The 23,052-nt window shown below is 39.8% G+C and overlaps 2 protein-coding genes across 6 annotated transcripts in view; one reads left to right on the top strand and one right to left on the bottom strand.

Moving 5' to 3' along the window:
* LOC139945485 (dual E2 ubiquitin-conjugating enzyme/E3 ubiquitin-protein ligase BIRC6-like) overlaps positions 1-9,641 on the bottom strand; it is a 78,572-nt gene extending 68,931 nt beyond the window's left edge. For 3 of the 5 annotated variants that reach the window (XM_071942867.1, XM_071942875.1, XM_071942858.1), the window contains exons 1-3: positions 9,458-9,631; positions 5,871-6,052; positions 4,402-4,551 (exon numbers count right to left, since the gene is read on the bottom strand). In XM_071942867.1, the coding sequence (XP_071798968.1) occupies positions 4,402-4,551; positions 5,871-6,052; positions 9,458-9,626 (501 nt within the window). In that variant the 5' untranslated portion in view covers positions 9,627-9,631. Of the gene's footprint in view, positions 1-4,401; positions 4,552-5,870; positions 6,053-9,457 lie in introns of all 5 variants that reach the window. The other 2 variants (XR_011787085.1, XM_071942845.1) reach the window with 1 other exon arrangement.
* Positions 9,642-13,265: 3,624 nt separating this feature from the next.
* Positions 13,266-22,749, top strand: LOC139945476 (heat shock protein HSP 90-beta-like). The gene is made up of 13 exons (XM_071942834.1): positions 13,266-13,417; positions 14,893-15,045; positions 15,164-15,373; positions 15,852-16,011; positions 16,389-16,522; positions 16,963-17,139; positions 17,680-17,817; positions 18,371-18,536; positions 18,881-19,071; positions 19,438-19,585; positions 19,964-20,232; positions 20,603-20,936; positions 21,239-22,749. Exons 2-13 carry the CDS (start codon positions 14,893-14,895, stop codon positions 21,343-21,345), a joined length of 2,187 nt encoding a protein of 728 aa, XP_071798935.1. The 5' UTR covers positions 13,266-13,417; the 3' UTR covers positions 21,346-22,749.
* Positions 22,750-23,052: the final 303 nt, after the last annotated feature.

Raw genomic sequence — 23,052 nt, 5'->3', positions numbered from 1 at the left:
TCTGTGACCAGGTTGCTAACTTTTAAAGATGAAGAGCTTCGAGGAAAGTTTTCAACTACTGCAGTGTACGGACCTTTGCCAGGGGGTGCCTGACAAATGATGTCTACTTCTTGGCCTGCTGGTATCACTCGGGGGTATCGGCCGATGTACCTAGCGTAGCCGATGGTACCGTCGCTGTGGCTACCAGGTTCTGAAGCAGAAATACTGTTGAAGGCTGCATACCATGCAGAGCTCTTCGGAGGCAGGAACTTATTACTCTTTGTCACTTGATGGTCTCTCTTCACTGCTCTGATGACATTAGTACCAATGAGGACTGGAACGTTTCTACGGTAACTGTCTGCTTGTACAACAAATGTAGGAACATCCTTGTAGACGACGTCCATTATAGTGATGGTTAAAGGGACGACACCTCGGTGAGGAACGCTGTGCCCACTAGCACTTTCGATGGAGACTTCTGAAGGAGAAATTTCCATGTTCTGGAGCTCAGGGTTTTGCCTCAAGATGTCTTCCGTTATCGACGTGATCTGGGAGCCAGAGTCTATTAGGGCAGTGTAGTTCACACCATTAACGTTGACGACGTCTTCGTTTGTTGGACCAATCAATTGCTGGTGATGGAGAGGTATGTTACCACCGTGGCATATTGAAGACAGACGTGGTGCAGTGTTTGAAGGAGAACTTACTACTGGGCTCGCTGATTCCCGGCCTCTGACGGCTTGCCCATTGGCCGTGGGCCGTTGGAGTTTAAAGGGGCACTTCTGCATCCTTTGGCAATATGACCTTCATTGCCGCATCTGTGGCAGTAGAACACTCGTTGACCAGAGGCATGTTGGTCTGTTCTTGGTTGCTGAGGTCCACGTGGAGTTTGATGAGAGATATGATCTACCCTCAGAGCTAGTTGATGGACAGTGGCGAGAAGTTCTTGTAACACATCATGATCGGTAGTTGGTTTGGGGCTCTTGACATCTGGCACTTTCGGTGAGGATTGCTGATATGGAGGACGAATCTGCTGCAATTGTTGAGCTTGAAGCTTGGTTCCTGTCTTTGCAGCTGCTGCAATCCTAGACTCTCGTTCCAGTTGACGAAGTTCAATTTGAAGTTCCCGAAACGTCATATCTCTGGGCTTCATCGGTGCGAGTCTCTGTGTAACTTTCTCGTCTTTGACGCCTCTCATAAATTGTTGCGTCAGCATACTGTTTCTATTAGGAAAAGGGCGACTTAGGGTTGACTTTTCCTCTATGGTTCTCAGCGTTGCCTCTAGTTCGACGGCGTAGATGCTCGGTAGTTCGGTGGGATGTTTCACACGCTCATAGAAGCTGGCTAATGGATCACCAGTCAGGAATACATCTCCGAACTGTGCTTTGAGTTCTGCAAAGGCGTGGCTTGGGGTCTGATGTGTTGGATGGAGATTGAGTACAAGTTTTCTTGCAGCGCCACCAAGATATCTCACGATGGTAGAAAACTGGATTTCTTCAGGCATCGAAGTAGTTTCGATGAGATACTTCACGTCTCGGACCCAATCTTCAATGGCGATTGTTGCACCTTGGTCACGCCCTGTAAACATAGGTACACTTTTCACTTGATGTGATGGAAGTAAACGGTGATGAGATGAAAGCGTAGTGGAGTTGCGGTCAGGTAGGTGGTGATTCTGAGGTGTGAGAACTGGATAGTCGGTTGAAGAAGAACCTTGCCTCGGCGCTTGGCTAGACCTCAAAGGATAGTCATTTGAAGAAGACCCTTGCCTTGGCAATGTGGTAGACATCATTGGAGTTGACCGTTGTGCATGAGTACCTGGAACTGATTGATGCAGTGAGCCTCGGGATAGTCTTCGCTCGATGTTTCCCAGTTGCGAAAGCATGCGATCGGTTGTTTGCTGGATGTCGCCTAGTTCTTCTTGGAAGGGAGAGGTATGTTGAGGTCTGTTCGGAAGAGTTCGACGAGATGATCTGTGACCAAATGCTGCTGTGGACGATGGGAATTCTTCCTCGTCAGACATGCTTCCAAGAACACAGTCCAAAGATAAAATACAGAGTGACAAAGTATGCAAAAGAACACAATTCAAAAGTATCAAAAATGGTCATCAATGCAATACCTTCACAAAATGTAAAATGGCTGTCAGAAAAAATGATAATATCAATCCAACTGAAGCAATCATGAAATGCAATCAATGTAACCAATGCAAAAACAAATCAGCAATAGCAAAATATAATCTTTGAATGCAAATTGGAACACATCAATATTCAGAAGAAGAAAAAATTCTGTACACAATTGAAGTACCAGAAACAATGGAATTTTCGTGCGACAATTCTGAAGGAAATGACTTCAATTATCTCTACCCAATTGAGGTAATAAAGAGAAACTTTCACACAGCTGGACAATCAAAATGTCTCAAATACAATACAAAAGAATTTACAGGTGTTCTTTTACACCCCAGGAATTTAGCATCGCCAAAGGCAAACAACAATGTATGGATTAAAGTTCTTTTCAGCTGAATGAGAACTTTAAGTACCTACTCCCATTAAGTGGACACCTGTCTAAATGCCAGACAAGATTAATGACTCCTAACAATACCAACAATACCAAATCCGAATCCAAAATACAATTGAGACTTGATTCAATCAAATTCCAATAATGTCAATGTTCATAATGGGAATTGTTCATCAGCTGCTTGTCTGGTGGTAACAACCGAACGCCCTCTTAATCGGCACAGTGGAAGAGTACAAAGGAGGTCTTTAGTCCGTGTGACAATGCTATTGTGTTTATTGTCCTGATGATGGTGCTTTCCCAATCGTATGAGTTTAAACAACTATGAGTTTGTCCAAAATGGAGGCGATCGAATTCTTTGCGAGAGTTCGTGAAATCTGCAAATTTTTATTATTGGCAAAATGTTCAAGAACACCGCGATAAACTTGTTCTTGATGTTGGCGAAAATGTTCAACAGTTCCGATCGTGAAGAAAAAACATCCGGCACTCAGGGGCGTTGAAGAGGCTGGATAAGGTTGCTCAATCACGGGTGATCCAAGTCCGATGGTAAGGATACGGCGGTCCAAAATTCTTCACGTCTGGAGTGTTGAGGGTCTCTCCGATCCGCGGGGCAGGGTTCAGGGGGGAAGGCCGCTCTGCCCGCTGGAACCCGGCTGTCCTGGCTGGGGATGCCTTCAACGTCTTGATGGGGTAATCTGTACCGGTCACAAGATTGACGGGTATAATGTACTCTGACGATCAAGTGATGCTTGATGCCGTCGTCGATATGCCCGTACCCGGATTCTCTACCACATGTGACCCTTGGAATAAGTACGGGCATGAAACGGCAAGTCTGATCATATAGTAGCTCTTTAGTTTTATTGAGATCTGTAAACGGTGAATCTGTTGGGTGAAGACACGCAAAGACGTCAGTTAAGGTCTTCGGCCCAAAACAGAATGCTCATACAAAATATACAATAATAATTACATAAACTAAACTTTAAAAGAATAAACAATGAAACGATAAAACAATACTCGCGGTTCGCGCCAAAATTAAGGACGCGACCGCCATCTTGGATTTAAGGCAAATTAACGGTGAAATGCAATATAAACAGGTTATTTCCAATCCCAGAAGCAATGATAAAATAAACTAAAGGATCTCCAAAATGTTACATTCAGTAACACTGCTAAGATTATTAGGAAAGGCTCTAGAGGTAATAAATATATCTAAACACCGCAAATCAATAAATAGCTAGCGTGATGTTGCAAAAGCAACCAGATATCCACTAAAGTCAACAACATTCTATAAACAAATTGAGACTTGAGGATAGTGCTTATTACCTACTATTTAATCTAAGTAGTAATTAGGAAAACATTTAAATGCAAAATATAACAAGATCTTTACCTGTTGGGTGAAGACACGCAAAGACGTCAGTTAAGGTCTTCGGCCCAAAACAGAATGCTCTTGAACCGGAAAGCAGCCCGCAGAGGGCGCTAGCCATGCAAGTAAAGCAAATGATTACGTAACATAAAAATAAACGTGGGGGGGTCGCATCGCACCCGTGACATTAGCAAAAAACCTTACTTGGTAACGAGTAATGGGGAGCTGATGATAGTATAAAATATTGTGAGAAACGGCTCCCTCTGAAGTAACAGAGTTTTTGAGAAAGAAGTAATCAGGTTTCCATGAATTTGGTTTCGAGACCTCAGAATTACGATTTTGAGGTCTCGAAATCAAGCATCTGAAAGCAAACAACTTCGTGTAACAAGGGTGTTTTTTCTCGCAACTTAGACGACCAATTAAGCTCAAATTTCCACAGGTTTGTTATTTTATGCACATGATGAGATACACCAAGTGAGAAGACTGGTCTTTGACAATCACCACTAGTGTTCAGTGTCTTTAGACACTATCTATGATGGAAGCAATAATAGGAAACTAACTTTTGTGGCTTTGTGGTAAGACTGATCTTGGTCGAAGCATCCGATGAGGCTCAGCTCTGTTTCCAGTCTTGACTGGACCTCCTCCACATACTCCTGCTGGCTGGAGGCTGGTTTGATGGACTTCTTAAGACACTCCAACAGATGAGAAGCCTATTTGAAAGAAAAGGAGACATAAGGGTCATCACTGTTGTATTTTCAGTTTGCATTAACAGCCAACGATTAGGCTCAAATTTTACACTAGATCGCAGGCCACAGGCCAATGGTTTTAGTGTTGGGCCAGTAGTCTTATGACCCGACAAGTCCGAGGGATTGCGTTTTCCAATTGCATAACTTTACTCTGTGTGGTATCTTGAACAAAAACAGATTTGTTGAAATGTTGCGTTTGAGTGTAATAAATACCGCGCAACTCTAAAGAAGTGTACTAAAACTACGCAAAAAGACAGATGAAATAAATAAGGGAATCAATGTGTGGTGAAGAGGTTTTCAACTAGTGGCTTAATCCCAATGAGGCCTGGTTCTTGACAATTTTACCGAGACGAAGTCGAGGTAAATTATCAAGAACCAGGCCTCGGCTGGTTTAAACCACTAGTTAAAAACCGATTCAACACACTTTGATTTCCATTCATAAATACCTTTTGGGTCAAAAACATCAACACTTTTTGGTCAAAAAGTAAAATAAATGCAAAAATTATTTTGTTCAATGATTTCTTTCAACACAACACTCTCCAGCTATGAAATGTAAAGCCCTCCGCGGCCCTCCGGTAAACAACTCCTTATAAGGGAATGCTGTACGCGTCGCGCGTATCGCGTGATGTGGTACAACTGTTCCAGCCGTTGCTCTCGACCAATAGGAATGAAGAAACTGTCTCATAAGAACAGGTGCAAGCTCGCATGACACGCCCATGTTTCAACACTTTTTACTGGTCATAAGCAAAGGTTTATACACACCCACGTGACGCGCTCTCCACCAATAGAACTGTCTGAGGTATTTATGAATATTTGTTTATGTACATGTCTTCGTGCTGCATTGTTCAAATTAGCACAGTTATTACATGTTGCCAGGACCTAGGGAGTTTTTATCTCAATTTGACTCTGGTCTTGTAAGAAAATTTCTGGTCCAGTAAACATTTTGAGCTACAAGCCCTGTTGTGGGTTGTTCTCCCAAATTCTCTATATATACCCGCAATAGATGGACTGCAATAGGCGTCATTGACCGCCATACTTAATGAATTGTGCACGCGTGAAGAGTTACCATTGGCTGAGAGTCACGCGCAGCACTTCCAAGCATGCACTGTTCCATTGTTTCAAAGATGGCAGTCGATGACAAGATTTGCAACTCATCTATAATAACAATAATAATAAAGACTTGTAATGCCCACATATTCACCCTGCTGGGTGTTCAACTGCGTAGTAGCCAAAGTTGCTTGTTTCAGACACAGCCTTCGTTATGAATTTCTCCAACAACTCACCTCCAAGTATGGTAGTTCAATGACAATGATCTCCTCAGTGTTGGTGACAGGAGTTTGCAGGGCTGAGTCTAGGAGTAAGACACCATTCAGATCTTTTCTTAGGCCCACAGCTTGACCATCAGTCAGAAACACTTGGTCTACCTCACTAAGATACTGACAATGAATTGGGTGGCCGGGTTGGGCTGCAATGAAATAAAGACAGAAAAAAACAATAAGAGTAAAGTTAAAGAGTAAGATATGGGGCCAATTTCATAAAAGCAGTCAGAGATCATGTGGTCATGTGTAAACATGCGAATAAACAGTGATTTAAAACACAACCTGACCTTATCAAGTCAAAATGGGGCATTATCAGGTGATTGCGCAGAGCACGCAAATATTACAGTTCTAAGGTGGTATATTTGACTTAAGAAAGTCTTAAACTTGCGTGCGATGGTTTAAAACTTAAGCAAACAACTTTTACTCTTGCACAAGGAGCCAAGTACTGAACAATCAACAGAAACATAGAAATTCAATGTAGAGTTGAGGAAAGCTGAGGCTAAACTGTCAGATTTTTTCTCAACTTTGACCTGGTTTTTTTTAATGTTCTGGTGAATCAGTGAAGTGTGTTGAATCAGTTCTAAACTAAATGCTTGAACAGCATGGTGAGGCCTGGTTCTTAATAATTTTACCCAGATGACTTTGTCTCAACACTAATCAAGAATCTTGCCTCAGCGTATTCAAACAACTAGTTTAAAACCACTTCACCGCAGTTTGATTCCCTTAATAGCGTACTAGTAACGCCCTTAGAGCAGATAACAGAATGTAACCTTGTTGTACACTTTCTTCACAAATCAAATGACAAGATGTACATGGATGTTTAACAACAAACATTTTGTTTTGTGTTTGTGCGATGTCCTGAGATTATACTTCGTTCGGTTTTCATGACCATAAGTCTGGTGTATAGGCAAAATGATCCAATATGATACAAAATTACCAGTGAAAGTTTCAGTTGAATTGAATACAACAAAGACTATCATGGTATTTTCATCAAGAATGTCAAACCCTTCAACATTTAGCAAGGCACCATCTGCACCTCTGGCTATTTTTCGGGCAGCATTTAAACGAACACAACAGAAGTTTCCAAAAGTCACAGGTGATCTTTAGAGATTGAAATTTGTTGACATACTTTTATTTATTTCTAATCAACAGGGTAACTCAGATAAAATAATTTTGCAGTGTAATAGTTAATAATACTAAAGTCTAACCCTGATACTGATTAATTGTTCTTTGGCATTTACTTTTTTTAATGGAACATATTAATCTTTCCACCCATGGAAATAATCTCACCATTGAACTCATCATAAACACAGTATTTGTATGTTACGAACAATCACATTTTTTTACGGTAAGCTGGTGAGATGATGGGTTAAACCATTGCCCTTTTTTAGGCATATATCCACTCCTCCTAAAGATTTCCTCAATCCTCACAAATAAAAACAAAGTTACTGTGATTATGCAGGACCTTCCTCCATTAAATTATAATTCATAAATACCTCAGACACTTTCGCTTTTCCTATTGGTGGAGAGCGCCTCACGTGGGTGTTTATAAACCTTTACTTATGACCAGTAAAAAGTGTTGAAGTGTATTATTATTATTATTATTATTGAAACATGGGCGTGACACGCAAGCTTGCACCTGTGCTTTTAAAGGAACACGTTGCCTTGGATCGGACGAGTTGGTCAAAACAAAAGCGTTTGTAACCGTTTTTTATAAAATGCATATGGTTGAAAAGATGTTTTAAAAGTAGAATACAATGATCCACACAAGTTTGCCTCGAAATTGCGTGATTTTCCTTCTACTGTGCGAACTAACATGGTCGGCCATTTATGGGAGTCAAAATTTTGACCCCCATAAATGGCCCACGTGTTAGTCGATGAGGTAAAAGGAAAACCACGCAATTTCGAGGCATGTTTGTGTGGATCATTGTATTCTACTTTTACAACATCTTTCTACCCATATGCATTTTATAAAAAACGGTTACAAACGCTTTTCAAAGACCAACTCGACCGATCCAAGGCAACGTGTTCCTTTAAGACAGTTTCTTCATTCCTATTGGTCGAGAGCAACAGCTGAAACAGTTGTGCCACATTACGCGATACGCCCGACGCGCACAGCAATCCCTTATAAGGAGGACCTTGACTGGGCCTTACCATTTCATAGCTGGAGGGGTGTTGTGTTGAAAGAAATCATTGAAAAATTATAATGTTTGCATTTATTTTACTTTTTGACCATAAGTGTTGATGTTTTTTTATGAATGGGAATCAAAGTGTGTTGAATCGGTTTTCACTATTATAGTGGTTTAAACCCGCCGAGGCCTGGTTCTTAATGATTTACCTCAACTTCGTCTCGTTGGGTTTAAACCACTGCACTAGTTGAAAACCTCTTCACCACACACTGATTCCCTTATTAACTCACACCACTTACTCAGACAGAATATCTACACACAAAGTGGGACGCTTATTGAACTTGGTGTTTCTGATCAGCAGAGTGTGGGTTGGTGTTTCTGATCAGCAGAGTGTGGGTTCGAATCCCAGCCGTGACACTGGTGTCCTTAATAAGCAAGACACATAACCATTGCTTCGTCCTTCGTAAGACGTAAAGCCGTTGGTCCCATGTGTTGTGTAAACGCATGTAAAAGAACCCAGCATGCCCAGTGCACTTATCGAAAAGAGAAGGGGTTTGCCCGGTGTTCCTGGCTGGATTGGCAGCATATTGCGCCACAGCACCTTGTAAACCATTGCATGGTGCTTAAGGATTAGGTCTTATATCTAAAAATTTGCCACACCCCTTGCAGCAACAATACCTGGCGCTTTGTATCCTTTGGCAAAAGGCGCGTTATAAATATAAATACGGTTATTATTATTATTATTAACTTGAAAACCATTCGAATTTAAGCCAACTCAAGAAGATAAATTAAAAAAGTTATGGACTGAAAAAGGCAAATGTCCCTATCCTAACACCACTTTTTTATTTGTGATGAAATAAATTTTAGTTTTAGGCCTATCTAGGGGTAGGATAGTTGCGATAACTTCACTAACGTTATCAGACATAACTATTTCTACGATTCTAATCTAATTAACTCAAACGAGATATTCCTTTTGGTAAAGATGAGTGAATTGGTGTTGGTACAGGATAAGGTAATCTCTCCAGGAGAGGGCTAGCTGCGACTGAGGAGGGATTTGAAGGATTCAACGGTCTGACATGACTGACTGACTCAGCTTGGATGACATTTTTCTTCCAATCCAAGTGAAGTGGTTCCAGCCAACTAAGTAGGCCTAATTGTGTTTTTTTATTCTTCTTTCTATTCTTTGGAAAATTGTACTTCATTCAAAGTCTTGCCAACAACACCAATCAATGTGAAACATCTTATCTCAGACAACTGAGGGCAGAGGACACTGACACGAGTAAAACACATTCCAGAGTGATCCCCCTTTTTTTTTAAATCAACAACTCCGGCAAGCGGAAACTCAACTGGACAAAATGTTTTGAAGAGTCATGGGGAGTTCGACCCCTTTTTTCTTGACAATCCTGGGTCCCCGTTCCTTACCTGAAAGTGTTGATTTTTGCAGGGAAACACCTGAGTTAACGTCCACGACACGAACATTGGACCCTCCGGTAACGGCCAAGATGGTATTTAACTTCGGGTGGTAGGTCAGAGCCGTAGTTTTCTCCCCCAAATGTAAACTTCCATCCTTTACCACGGACCATTCCGCCATGTCCATGGCAGCCATATTTGTGTGACGTCACGATAAGGGCTCTCCCTAAAGTTGGTCTCTTTATTCAACGTGTAGGTAGTGTCGCGTAATCGAAGCGCAACATTCCCGAATTTTACATTAAAATGGAGCATTCATGACGACCTAACTAGTTGTCACTGATCTCAGTTCATTCGTGTTCATTAAATTCTACTGGTTCATTTTGATCGATACTTTCAAGTCAGTTTACCCAAACATATCGGCGATCACAATATACCCGTTGGAAAAGCTTTTTGACAAAAGTCCATGACGTAATTACTATTCCCGCTATCATTCAAGGTCATGCTAGAATGCTGCCGGTTGTGGGAGTTTTTCATTGGAAAAAAACTTAAAAGTATTGTTTCAGCATGGTTTTAGGGACGCAAATATGCCTTATTTGATTTCTTCTTGTGTTTCTTTTCATTATCAAGATTTGTAATTACATATTCGAGACAACAAGAATGCGTTGTACGGCCGTACGGACATCGAGTCTGTGTGCCTACCGACCCCCCCCCCCCCCGCCCATCCCCCGGTTTTGTGATTGAGCAAGAAAACCAAGCTATTTCTGTTGCGTCATGGTCGCAGATTGCATCAACTGTTTCAAAGCAAACTGTGTGCGGACAATTCCAGAAAATTCGGGAAATTCCTATTCCTCCATGGTTCAACCGGCCGGATAGAGAACGGGAGCGCAAAATTCGATTTAATCACTGGTCTGTATCGCAGTCCAGGAGAACCGATGCACACTAACTTAAAAAGTGTCATTGTGACGGTTTTGGGACTCGCGCCTGGATCTACTATACAGAAAATGAGTGTATAGAGAAAAACAGTGGCAAAAAGTGCCCCCCCCCCCCAAGAAAGAAAGTGAACCATTTTGTTACCCCACGTTCGATGTGTGCACATGGGCCCGATTTCATAGAAAATTGCTAACATATTATTGTTTTGCTAAGCATAAAGATTCCGTTGAGCATAATGTTGCTTTCATACTTTCAGCTCTTTGAGGAAAGTGGGCCCAGGGCCAATTTTATAAAGCTGCTCGCAGAAAATACTGCTTAGCAAATTACTATGCTAAGCAAGGGGCACCAGTCACATGAGAAAACATTTATAGACTTTTCGCTGATAAAACCAGTTTCTGCTAAGCAATATTTTTCTGTGCTTATCCGTCACCTACCAGGTATATACACAGGCTTTATTTGGCACTGACCCTGGTAATTGACCTTTTCCTGGTCGTATACGTTCTCACATGGTTTATAGTGTTCTTGTTCATTTTTCAATTAAAGGAACGTCTTCTGTAGGCGATTGATTACATACATTACGTATTTTTTTTACTCGTACGTCAGCTCAAACCATAACACAAAGGACTGTAGGCCTACATAAAAGTTAAATCCTAACTGTCTTATGTGATAAGTCCTTTTCTGCTCTACTGGGAACCGATGGGTCTTTTAAACAAAATGTATATGCCAATTTTTGTTATACTCTAAAAAGTTATTATGGTTCGGCGTTCCTCTTCCAGTAGCAGAAGTAACCACACAAGGTGGAATCTGCTCTGTGTGACGACAAGGCGAAAGCCATGGTGACAACAAATGGAACAGTCCAGATTTCAACGAGTCAGGATTTATTCTATAAAAAAATATGTATATAATGATGATTATTTTATGCTGTACACCTAAATCCTTATAGTGTCCGTCATTATGACACGTGACGTGTAGTCCACCAACCGCAATGACACGAATGAGTGTGGTTATAAAAACTGAAAAGTGAAATGGCTAGTATGCTGTTGTGTTAAGTTTTGCATGACGTTTTAATGGTAGGGAGTCCTATATGTGCAAGGTAAAAATGATTTAGACAACTAAATAATTTTATTTTTTTGTCAAGAGATATTAATTTAAAGAAATTATCACAATGTAGGCTATTCCACCAATCATGGGACAGTGTGCAGCGTACCATCACTTAGCCAAATGAGACAATCTGAAAAAAACTTCTGTCATTATTAATTTTATTTTGTTGCGTCAATAATGCCAAAGAACTCAGGCACCATAGCACACAGCATTATTTATAACTGAATATTATTTTACTATATAGATTGAACGAAACATGGAGGAAGGAAACTCCATGATTGAGGTATGTCATTGAGCCAAACATTAATTTTAAATAAAAACTAATGTTGTGTAATTTATTTTATTGCGTAACAAAAAAAAAATATCAAAGAACTTAGTGTCCAACTAATAATAACGGTGACCGCCCCCTCCTTGGTGTGGATGACGAGCGGAAACGCAAGAGGGCGTCATTCATCTTGAGAAGAGGGACCAGCCAACAGCAGATAAATTACAGAGGAAAAACATGTACATGCACGATGTATGGGTGCGGCACCTCCTTCTCCATGATTAACCCATTCTAAAAAAGGAAATGTTACAATAAATGCTCCGAATATTTATTTTCGTTGAGAATCAATAACCAAAGATACACTAATACTGGACGCTATTTCAACAATTCCCAACTAGTTATGACCTGTCTCTCAAATAATGTGTAATTTTACATAAAAGAGTTTTTTTTGCGGGTCTGTATTATTCAGTGCATTTTAGGGGCAGATAATTTTATTGTTGTGTGAACATCCACATAGTGAAATAATTACATTTTTTCCCCACATGAAGTTGCAATTTATTCTTTTATTTTTGCAGTTTTATTATTTTATAATAATAAATATAGAATTTTATATGATGATGTAATGGTTGTGTATTTGTAGCCTTCGAGAAGACTCTGTGTGCTACTGCGGACTACAGCTAGCTACTCACATTTCTTCCGAAACGTCAGGCCAGGAATGTTGTATGAACTAAATAATTCAAAATTCCAAAGGCCCCAAATCAATCTCCAAAGTGATAAAAAAAAGGTTTAATTTTATAACCCAAATAATTGCATAGGGCCGTTATGTTCGCTATTGTACTGTCTTTGGCTAGCCAGGGGTCGCACTCTCTGTCCTTTCTTTATGATCAGACAATGGTGCAGACTACCATCTTTGGGTACGGGTACAGGGGTACAACTGGGTACACGGCCGGTGAATGGTTGCTGGTTGCATCTAGTTACACAGCGCGGGGATTTTTTCAATGAGTCATGGACAAACCCATTCTTGCACACGGGTGACGATTTATATTTCTTTGTATTACATTTTGAGTTTATTCACTGCTCTATGATTTATCTTAGCTTCCATTGCAAAATATCTGCCAGTTGAAAATTAGCATGTTTTTTCACCTTTTAAAAGTACTTTTGAAAGAGTTTTGAATTGTAGTTTGTACAATTTGTTTTGTCGACGTCTAGTAATTTCCAGAAACTCACCCCTATGTAATGTAACGTAAAAACGCCAAGTGAACATCCGGTAAAGAATTTTCTAGAAGCCTCATTACATTTTGTCCCTACATCTTCCTGAAATAAAATAATCCGTACTTAGCTAATAATATTAAGGATTCTAATCAATTTTTAATCATAATTTTTTATAAGAAACTACCCTTTATATATTTTAATGTTAAGAGCAAGTTGAATTGCGTTGATTTGTGTACCTTTATTCTCTTTTTAAAAATAAAGCGGCGGATGGATATTACATTTAAAGGGCAATTTGTTGAACTACATGTGCGCCTATAAAAGTACACGTGCGTTTGCTTGAACAAGAACATTCTACAGAACAGAGATCGGCGAAAGCTCCGAAGGAAATACCCTGAGCAGGATAATATTATTTCCTTGAAATTCAAACTCCTTATTTTGTAACAAATTAAACTCAGTATCAAACGGTAAGTTAGTTGATGTTTTACACTTTTCTGTTTACTATGTTTTTTATGATGTCATGATTTTTCTTTTGTCATATTTTGGCATTTTCTTTTTTTGTAGGCCTACCATTCCAACATGACCAAAAAATTCTCACTTCGATTCCTAATTCCCTTTGTCATGTTCACGCTCGTGGTTTTTCTTAATAGTTAATTTCTGTTTTCCTTCCTCCATGTTTTTTTTTTACAAACTAACCTGCCAGAATATCTGTATCGCATGATAAAATAAATTTTGGGAAAATGCCGTACTCTGCCACCTCACTTTTATTCATTTATGATAAAGTCGAACTCAATCCAATGGTGGTGAGGAGATAATCCTTTTGTTTGTAAAGTTAAAAAAGTGGTAGGCCATAACACTAGCAGGAAACAGAAGTCTTTCCTAATTTTTTTTAAGCGATCTTTTATAAATACATTATCACCTCATCACACATAAAAAAATTATGACCATGACATAATAATAGGCCTAACACAAATCCATATAAGGTTTATCGCGATTTAGAACCGCAATGCGTTGTGGGAAGAAATATGGGGCGGTTTCTATGCAGTTTCTACGACTCGCGCACGCAACGCCTATACCTTTATGTGGGTTCAACAGCGCCCTCTCTTGATATGTTGCTATTCGCGATTAACCTTGTGCATTAACTAGACCCAGTAACTGGGGAGCTGTATACCTACTCCTTTTTTGCGAAATTTTGACATTCTCTGTCGTACTAAATTTCGAAAAAGGAGTACTGTGCCCCAGTTACTGGGTCTAGTGCATTATGCCATTAAATACATTAAATTTTATGTTAATAATAGGCCTAGGCCCTAGCCTATCTTATTGTTTTTTGTTACTAAGCTTGCATTTTATTTTTTAGTTGCTTAATTTCTAATTATATTTACTTTTAAAGAGCTTGATTATAAAATTTGCAGAGGAGGGAACTTTCGATTTGTGGCTCAATATCATATGAAACAAAACTTCTTTTCAAATAAATGAGCTGGTGTAACATCATTTGCGTAGCCCTTTTCGATCCTTTTGAATCTGACTATTGACTCAAACAAAGACTGGGGGGGTGGGGGGTACTTACAAACTAGAAAAAGAAATTGTAAAGGAAATCACTAGCAATCTTTCCAAGTTACCAGGTAACATGTACAAAAATCACTGGCAATATATTATCATGGGTTTAAACCCGAAGTTATCACTCACTGGCTGTAGTGTTCACACTTCATGTTAGTATTCAACTTATTCAAGTCCTCCCCTCACATTGAGGGTTATGTCGGGCCATAAATCCATTATTGTGCATAAACAATGTGGTTTTTTTTAGGGGTAGGCTTTGTTATGCAATGCGCACAAATGATCCTGCAATTTCAAGTTGTGGGTAAATGAACAATTTGTAGCTTATGTCTGATTTGAGCTTCACTTAAATCCTTTTTTAAATCAAAACTTTTCTGTTCTACTCTAGATGGCTGACGAGAACCAGCAACCCATGGAGGAAGGAGAGGTTGAGACCTTTGCCTTCCAGGCTGAGATTGCCCAGCTTATGAGTCTCATCATCAACACTTTCTACTCAAATAAGGAGATCTTCCTTAGAGAACTTATCTCAAACGCATCTGATGTAAGTAGATGGAGTTACTGTACTTTGAGCTTTACCTTGTTAGTTTTGACACATGCTAAATTTAAAAAGCAGTCCCTGCTTGAATGACTTATTAAATCATCTTTTTATTCTCCACTAGGCCCTTGATAAGATCCGATATGAGAGCCTTACTGATCCAGGCAGGGTAGAGGTCGGTGGTAAAGATTTCAACATCAAAATCATCCCCAACCCTGAGGAGAAGACCATCAGCCTCATCGACACTGGTATTGGAATGACCAAAGCCGACTTGGTCAACAATCTTGGAACCATCGCTAGGAGTGGCACCAAGGCATTCATGCAGGCCCTTGAGGTAAGATTCCTTTGTGGTTTGCCATTTGTATAAATGTAACACGATTCTTTCATGGTCACCGTACTACCACTGTTGTACCACAGAACTGGGTCCTATTGCAGGGCTTGGCTTGCAGTCGAATTCCGTGCTAGCTACCCATAGAATTGCATTCTTTGAAGGGCGCTGTAAGCTCAGAATACCGTGGTAAGTAGAGCTATGAAATTGGACCCACTTTATTTGCATCAGAAGGATATGAAGGAAGTAGTGTTGGTAAAATTTATACTGAAAAAACTTTAAAATTAATTGGCGATGAACAATTGTAGATTTTTGTCATGTTTACAAATGCCTGGAATTTATCTTTCAGTTTGCAAAGGGCACTTCATTTCATTTCAAAAATTTTGAAGTCTTGAAGGTTGTATGAGGCTAAAAGCTTCTTAGAGCATAGTTGCCAAAGATCTTTTTTAAGTATTTGAGTATTTTCAATTCTTTATCCAAATAGGCTGGAGCTGATATTTCCATGATTGGTCAGTTTGGTGTGGGCTTCTACTCTGCCTACCTTGTGGCCGACAGGGTTTCAGTGTATTCAAAACACACAGACGACGATGGTTACATCTGGGAGTCTTCAGCTGGTGGATCTTTCACTGTCAGAGCTGCTCCAAGTGAGTTTTTCATTCATCTGGTTTATGTTTCGTATTATTCTTTTAGTGATTATTAAGTTTGTTCGTTTTTCAAACCTACTTTGAGTTTTTTGGATGACATCTTGTTTTGTTCTCCCTTGTTGAAATATCAGCTGACTTCGCTCTAATTAATGTTGATGGCCACTCAATTAAAAAGAAGAAACAAAACCCAGCATTGACATAATTATGGATATGTAACTTAAGTAGGGTATGTTTTTCCACCACCTGGCTCAAACATGATGATTCAGTGAAAATAATTTGTGCATGTTCGGAAAGGCAAGCAGACAACCTTTATTCTCTCATTTGTTGTTCAATGCTAATGATTACTAATGATATTTAATTTGTATCTACCTTCAAAGATGATGAGCTCAAGCGTGGTACAAGAATCACTTTGTTCATGAAGGAGGACCAGGTGGAATACACTGAGGAAAAGAGAATCCGTGAGATTGTCAAGAAGCACAGTCAGTTCATTGGCTATCCCATCTCCCTTCAGGTAAGTTATGTGTTCTCTTTTTAACAATGGTCTGCAGGCCAAATGTTAGGTAAACACACTAAGAAGCCTGGAGGTTCATCTTTGAAAGGGCAAGGCCCTTTTCATTTTACAAAGGGCACTTCCATTGCAAAATCTTTAAGTCTAAGGGGAACATTTTCAAGGGACACCAAGGCCAAGATCAGGGCAACAAAGGCTGTGGCCTTTGTGTACTTCAAGGCCTGACAACAGGCTTGTGATTTCTGAGGAATGTTCTTGATTTAGGATTTTGTCAAAATCTCCTTTAGCCTAGAATTTGCCGGGACAGAAGTAAATCAATCACCATACGGAGAAATATTTGTTCAATTACGCAGCAAAATTTGACCTGCAATCAATGGAGGGTGATTGTGAAAGGGTGAATTCAAGAAATTAATTTTATAATGTATCTCTTATTGACTCTGTAGGTCAACAAGGAAAGAGACAAGGAAGTGAGTGACGATGAGGAGGAGGAAGAGGAGAAGAAAGTGGAGGAAGAAGAAGAGAAGAAAGAGGACGAGGACAAGGACAAGCCAAAGATTGAAGATCTTGATGAAGATGAAGACAAAGAAAAAGAGGCGGAGAAGAAGAAGAAGACCATCAAGGTAAGCGTGCTGATGACAACTAAAGTTTTTTGTACATTTGGTTATGGTTTGAAGGACTTGGCTTCTCAAACAGGGTATTGCAGTTTTTTTCTACCAATGATTTTTACCATCATTATTATTGGTATACACTTTCCTGCCCAACTGACCCTTGCCACAAAGTTCACAGTACCCAAGACATTCTAGAAGATGCACCCTATGCTAGCCTATTAGGTTGGGTATTTTGTATCAGTCTTTGGAACCAATGTAAAGCCCGGTTCATACTTTCTGTGTATCTGAATGGGAAGTGAGTTTAATGTCACAACTTTTGTTATGGTTGTGAATTTGTGACGTCATATTCGCTTCGCATTTGCAAGAACTCCAGTTTTGGTGTTGGTCGATGGTGATATCTTTGTTAAATACAACAAGATTTATCTTGTACATTCATATTTCTCATTTACTCAAGTTAGATTGCCAACCCATGCCACACAAGAAACTTTATTTTTGTAAATTTGTAGTGCTCCTGAAATCTCATATTCTAGTATTTTGTTTTTCAACTTTCAGGAGAAGTACATTGAGGATGAGATCTTGAACAAGACGAAGCCCCTGTGGACAAGAAACCCTGATGACATCAGCCAAGAGGAGTACGGAGAGTTCTACAAGAGTTTGACCAATGACTGGGAGGAACATCTCGCTGTCAAGGTAAAATACTTTCATTCAAGACTGAGGAAAGTCTTGCACATTTTTTTGCAACATTGAGCTCTCAAATGAAGGAAACAAAATCTTCAAATCATTTGAACATGCCCAATACTTAGTGTGATGTCACCAGCAAAAAACGGCGCCCTCGCTGATGCCAATTAAGACCTATGATTCTGTTCGGCGTAACCTCAATCAAACCTTCCAGCACAACATGCGCTAGGCCATAGTTGCTTGCATCGTTACCAACCGCCCTCTGGGGCTGGTTGGTTCTGGTGTCAAATAACCCTGATGGCTTCTGGTAGTGCACATGGAAGAAGAGTAACTCTTGCTGTCTGTGGTTAGTAGCCTTCTGGATGCCTGCCGAGCAGTAAGGAGCAATGTGAAGGGGTATAGCACAGGAGGACCTCTTTCTTAATGTCCATGGACTGTGCTTCTTTTCACGAAGCTACAGAATGTACAACCCCCCCTCCCTAACAAACCATCTCCCCAACAAACAAGCAAAACAACACTAAGGCCACATTTAATATTGATAAATTTCTTTGTCCATATTTTGCAGCACTTCTCAGTTGAGGGGCAGCTTGAGTTCCGCGCTCTTCTCTTTGTACCGAAGAGGGCACCCTTCGACCTGTTCGAGAACAAGAAGAAGAAGAACAACATCAAGTTGTACGTCCGAAGGGTCTTCATCATGGACAGCTGTGAAGACATCATTCCAGAGTACCTTAGTAAGTGTTTGTCTTCACATCATTGTTTGTCTTCGCGTCGGAAGTGTGAATTTTCAGTTGCCTCCTGATTTGTTTGCTCATGAAGAATTTCCAGCTTTTGATCAAAAATCAGTATGAAAATAAGCTTGTTAAGGAAATTCAGCTGTTACTTTATTTTTTCTTTGTATAAATAATTCTTTATGCAGTCATGACCTTTTTAAAAGTGGTAGTCCTAGTGTCAGACTTTTTGTTAGCAATGAATCTCGCCCTTGAGAAAGCCATTTCGAAATAATAAAATATAAAAAAACTGTCTGGGATTTGCATGATTATTATTTTATTTTTGTCTTAACTCTTTACCTTTGTAGACTTCGTCAAGGGTGTAGTCGACTCTGAAGATCTTCCCCTCAACATCTCTCGTGAGATGCTTCAACAGAGCAAGATCCTCAAGGTCATCCGCAAGAACATCGTCAAGAAGTGCATGGAGCTCTTCATCGAGATCGCCGAAGACAAGGACGACTACAAGAAGCTATACGAGCAGTTCAGCAAGAACCTCAAGGTATGAAAGAAGAAGGCAATCAATTAAGGGATGGCTTGTTGGGGTGGCGTAGTACATAATATCACTCGCCTCTCACCGATGTGGCTCTGGTTCGATTCCCATTGAAAACCAGATATGAGTAGAGAGATGTGTTGGTTCTCTCCTTTACAACACAGGTTTTACTCTGGTGTTCGTCCCTCTGGAAAAATCAAGCACTTTCAATCTCTGGCTGTGCTCTTTGTTCATATATTGGTTGTTGTAGGAGGCTGCCTTAGAGTTCTGCTAGCAGTGTGTAGCCGGGTTCTCTTGGGAAAAGTCACTAATGAAATGTTGTTTTAGATGAATTAGAATTCAAACCATTTGTTTTCTTTTCCTTTCCCTCTTTAGCTCGGTATCCATGAAGACTCGCAGAACCGAACCAAGTTGGCCAATTTGCTGCGCTACCACACTTCCCACTCTGGCGATGAGATGTGTTCACTCAAGGAATACGTCTCGCGCATGAAGGAGAACCAGACTCAAATCTACTACATCACAGGTAAAGTCTTTATAAACCAAAAGTTTTTAATGATCATTACGGCTGGGAAGTAAAAGTATTATTTGTGATTCAGGAAACAAATTATTTTTGTCAAGAAATAAAGTCAAAGTGTAAATGTGGGGCTACGACATGGCAATGATGCAAAAAAATCTGTTTTAATTGCTGATAAGTGATGCACCCAATTTTACTGAGCAATGTCGAAACCACATTGACTTTATTATGCAACTGGAATATTAGCGAATAAAACCTGAATATTTCCTGGTTTTTGTGAGCTGAAATATAGGTTGCTTTTGATAAGTTTCCACAAGCTTTCAGTCGGATTTAAAATCAGTGTGCTTAAGAAGAGTGATTAAGTAATTAACTTAAAATTTGCTTCAGGTGAATCCAGGGACCAGGTTGCCAACTCGTCATTTGTTGAGGGTGTCAAGAAGCGAGGGTTTGAGGTCTTGTACATGACAGAGCCCATCGATGAGTACTGCGTGCAACAGCTGAAGGAGTTTGAAGGCAAGACTCTTGTCTCCATCACCAAGGAGGGTCTGGAGCTGCCCGAGGACGACGACGAGAAGAAGAAGAACGAGGAGTTGAAGGCCAAGTTTGAGAATCTGTGCAAGGTCATGAAGGACATCCTGGACAAGAAGGTTGAAAAGGTATGTCTCAAAATCTTTACTTATAGATTTTCTTGATCAGCTTGAATCTAAATAAGAAATTGGGTTAAGCCTGTAACTTGCATAGGGAGTTTTGGGGAAATCTTTTGCCCAGAGTGATTTGACTAAAGAATATTGGGACATGCGAAGTTGAATAATAGAGGATTTCACTTTAAGATTGCCCAACTTCATAGAGCTGCGAAAGCATAAAATTTAGTAAGCACCAAAACTATGCTTAAATACAAGAATAACTGCTTCGGTACCATTTTGGTGTACTGTTTGGTTTTGATCGTCTTTTTTATTTGTGTTGTACATATTTAAAGCTTGAAGAAATGGAAGAAAATACTAAATGAATGCCTTTTTTCTTCTTCAGGTTGTTGTGTCAAACAGACTGGTAGTGTCCCCCTGCTGCATCGTGACAAGCCAGTACGGCTGGACGGCAAACATGGAGCGTATCATGAAGGCGCAGGCTCTCCGCGACACCAGCACCATGGGCTACATGGCTGCCAAGAAGCACCTGGAAATCAACCCCGACCACTCCATCATGGAGACGCTCAGGCAGAAGGCCGACGCTGACAAGAACGACAAGTCTGTCAAGGATTTGGTTATGCTGCTGTTTGAAACATCTCTGCTGTCATCTGGATTCTCGTTGGAGGAGCCACAGACACATGCCGGCCGTATCCACAGAATGATCAAGCTTGGTTTAGGTACGTCTTGATTTGTGTAACTCTATGGACCTTATTTGTTAGGGAGACATGGGGCTATGACATGGCAATGATGCTAAAAAATCTGTTTTAATTGCTGATTGGTGATGCACCCAATTTTTACTGAGCAATGTCGAACGCCATTTGACTCGAAATGCAACTGAATTATTGGCAAATAAATCCACTTGGGTGGGTTTATAAGCAAGAAAGATACAGGTTGCTTTTAATTATTTTCCACAAACTCTTCAGCTAAAAAGCTGAGCTTTGCATGGTGTCTTATTTTACTTGTCTTTCTTTGTCTCCAGGTATTGATGAGGATGATGCAGCACCAGTTGAAGAGGCCCAGCCAGAAGAGATGCCACCATTGGAAGGGGATGACGACGATGCATCACGTATGGAGGAAGTAGATTAAGGAGTGAAATGAACAGAACATTAGAACCTTAATCACTGTAATCAACACACTCCATCAAAACCAACAGCCTGACCTAATGACCTAATGACCCACCAAACGGATTCTGACTAAAAAAGGAGGCTGGTCCTGCCTGTGGACATCGGCTGGGCAGCATTCTTCAGATTGTCCGCAATGATGACTTGTGTTTATTGACGGGCTTGCCCACATCCAAATAAAAAGCCCATTCACCATTCGGTATCTTATAGCAACTGGATGTAGCAGAAAGCACTCCAACGACTTGTCTTTGTCTTGGTGTAAGCAACTTGCAACACTTGACTGGAAATAGAATTATGTATCTTCATCATTAGTCACATGCACGAACTATGACAGAAACATATTCAGTTCTTTCTGAAACAAAATCTAGACTAGTATGCCTACACTCTGGTATCCACAAGCCTTTCAACATAACTCAAATCTGAAATGTGAGTGTTAATGCTTATATGCGAGTGTTAATGCTTATCATCAATCAATGGGTTCATCAAATGAGTAATTACATTTATTAAAATGTGCATCAGTATCGGTGAGTTTTTAACCAAGACTTGAACCTGCTCATATTTAACGCAACTTCAATCATAGTGCCATGTGGCTTTCAACATAACTGACTAGTTTAAGCTGCTTCTTCTTTTTAACGCCATATGTTTATAACGATCTACATGTATATTAAATGTTGAAAATATTTCCATCTTAAAGTGTGATTGTACATACGGTTTAAAAGATGTGTAGTTTAATAAAGGTTACATGTGAAATAAATGGTTGAGTAGATTCAGGCACTTTGACTGCTTGCTAGTCTATCCAAAGATTTTAAAATTTCCAGTGGAAGTGCCCTTTTGCAAAATGTAGATGCCTTTGCCCTCTCACAAGCCTTCTTCAAAGACTTGCATTCATAATTCATACTGGATTAGGTTGATATTATAGACACCCAAATAACTCCTTTATTGGTCAAGTATTTTTGCTTCCAGTTGAGTTTTTGAAACATTGCCAAGTTAAAATATCTGATACCCTAATAATACACCATGTAATGTATTGCTTTAACATTGTAAAGATCAACGTGTGTACTACTGTAGTTAATGTACCAGATCTCTCTGAAGTTAGCATGTGTATGATACTTCATGGAGGCATGCACCTCAGCCTTGGTTATCCCTTGGGAAAAGTTCTGTAAGAGTAGAATTGTGTACCAGGACTAAACACCAATTGTGTGCATCTGTTTGGATAATATAAAATATTTTACAATGTGAAAGTTCTTGTCAAGTGCATGGTGTTAGGAAAATTAAAGACTACATTTGTTTTTTCTGTTTTGTTACCTTTGCAATAAGTGTTATGACACTGTTGGAAACAATAAATGTTCAAATTTTGTTATAAAAAAAATCTAATGAGTGAGATTTGTTTTAAATTCTTTTGTTATTGTATTTATCTTGTTTGGAAATAGATTTAGAATGAGTTGACAAAATTCAAGTACATAAAACAAAATCAGCCTAAAAGGAGCACTTGGAATGCCTTGCAAGCACAATTAATGTTTAATGCCGAGTATTTAACTTTATACTATCTGGGCCCGATTTCATAAAGCCTGCTGCACGAAAACTTGCTAAGCAACAGAAATGGGTTATACCAGCCAAAATTACTCTAAGTTTGTATTGTTGTTACTTGTGCCCTACTCTAAGAAAGTAGTTG

The sequence above is a fragment of the Asterias amurensis genome, chromosome 1, assembly GCF_032118995.1.
Source record: "Asterias amurensis chromosome 1, ASM3211899v1".
Lineage (NCBI taxonomy): Eukaryota > Metazoa > Echinodermata > Asteroidea > Forcipulatida > Asteriidae > Asterias > Asterias amurensis.
Note: the sequence above shows the minus strand (reverse complement) of the source record. Positions and strands in the feature narration are given on the sequence as shown.